This window comes from Orycteropus afer, unplaced genomic scaffold, assembly GCF_000298275.1.
Source record: "Orycteropus afer afer isolate SDZICR_OR568_19922 unplaced genomic scaffold, OryAfe1.0 scaffold00172, whole genome shotgun sequence".
Taxonomy (NCBI): Eukaryota; Metazoa; Chordata; class Mammalia; order Tubulidentata; family Orycteropodidae; genus Orycteropus; species Orycteropus afer.
In genome coordinates this window covers 1739861-1741709 of record NW_006921759.1, presented here as the reverse complement: position 1 = coordinate 1741709, position 1849 = coordinate 1739861, and the positions used below count along the sequence as shown (strand labels likewise).

General features: G+C 39.3%; 1 protein-coding gene across 1 annotated transcript in view; it reads right to left on the bottom strand.

The window, feature by feature from the left end:
• HPSE (heparanase) overlaps positions 1–1849 on the bottom strand; it is a 78543-nt gene that overhangs the window by 59840 nt on the left and 16854 nt on the right. Inside the window, exon 3 of the mRNA XM_007946806.1 lies at positions 1808–1828. Within this exon, the coding sequence (XP_007944997.1) occupies positions 1808–1828 (21 nt within the window). The remainder of the gene's footprint in view (positions 1–1807; positions 1829–1849) is intronic.

The following is a 1849-nucleotide window of genomic DNA, read 5'->3' as shown; positions in this document are numbered from 1 at the left end:
CATCATGCTACTTTCCCATTTAAGATTTTTGGACTGCATTTGACTGCAGGTTACTGAAATCTCAGAAAATGAGACTGCATATAAGGGGAGACTACTGTATTCTGTTACACAAGTCAAATCTTACTGGTTAACCAACTACCACAAAAACCAACCAAAGAGCAGGTTTCCCAAGAAACACTGAATGTACACTGAACACAGGTATGTTGGACATAACTTCAAATTATTTAATAATTTAGAAGACTCCTCTCTTCTCTACTCTTACTGGAAAATGCTACTGAAGAAAACATAATTCAGTTATCCTAAGGTTCATCTTCAAAATACAGTAAAACTTATGAGAACCAGAATTCAAGGACAGCCTTATTTTCCTGGGTCTCTCAAGTTTTCCACATTTGACAGGATGCAGTCTTCCATTTTTTTATTGCTGTCTAGTAAGGAGCTCTAAGGAGGTCTCGTGGTATAGTGGTGAAGGCATTTGGCTGCTAACCAGAAGGTCAGTGGTTCAAACCCACCAGCTGCTCTGTGGGAGGAAATGGGGCAATTTACTTCTGTAAAGATTTACAGCCATGGAGATCCAATGGGAGGTTGCTATGAGTGAGAATCCACTTGACGGCAGTGGGTTTGGTTTCATTAGTGGAAAATACTTGAGTTTTTCTTCTCTGAGAAGTTTCCACCTTATACAAGTTCCAGCTTCCTCAGGTTTTACTGTACTTTGACATTTGCTGTACTTGAACTACTTCTACTTTTTGGAATTTCCTCACATCCTAATTAATGGACAGAAGGACCAGAAATGTTGACCCTTTGCCCTTTAAATTTGGTACTATCAAAGATTCTGAAGCCACAACTTGCATACTTGGAAAAACCCCCACTATTCTGTCAGGCAAACTAGGTTTCTTTATCACCTGACAGCAGGGCCATCCGCGCTCACTGCCAGGGCTGGCTGACTGGCTAGTGACTTCCTTTCTGGGAAGCTGCACATTCTGGCTTTCTGGCAGCCAGTGCCTCATCCATCCCTGTGCTCACAAAGGATGCTTCAGAAGCCCTGGGATAATTCCAGTGAGCCCACACAGGATGAAGAAGACTGATGAACAAAGGACAGTTTCCTGTCTAAACTTATGATGCCTTTTGAAGCATGTGACTGGTGGCAAAGGGCAAGTTTAAACATAAATGCTTCCAACTTGTTATTCAAGTTACCCTGCTTTATTTCTATTTTTGCCAATTACTATTCTGATGACCTTTTCTAACTACTTCCTGTTTCCTAAGTAAGAAAAATACTTAATACATGAATGAATGAAATATTATGAAATATTATTTGTTAATATATAATTTTTATAATTAAATGGCACATACACCCTTTTAAATGATATTTAATATTTTAAATAATATTTAATTGCTAATAATAATAAAAATATTTAAATACTTTTAAATAGTTGTTAAAGATAATGAATGAACTTCCATTGGATGTCTGAATAACACTTGGAAGAGTAATGGCAAAGTCTTGGGGCTTCCTATGGCAGGATTTCAGGTGAGGCCCAGACTTCCACTAACAGAATCATGTGAAGAGCTTGTTACATTTGGAATCTAAAAGTGAAGACTGTGATGCAAGCAGTTTGTGACCCACTGCTAACCCAAAGGTTGATGGTCTGAACCCACCCAGTGGCTCTATGGAAGAAAGGTCTAGCAAACTGCTTCCATAAAAATTACTGGCAAGAAAATCCTACAGAGCAATTCAACTTTGTAACACATTCACCATCATGAGTCAGAGGTTAATTCAGTGGTGGTGGTGGTGTTGTTGTTATGTGCCGTCGAGTAGGACCCGACTCATAGAGACCTCTCCTTGGGTTTCTGAGGC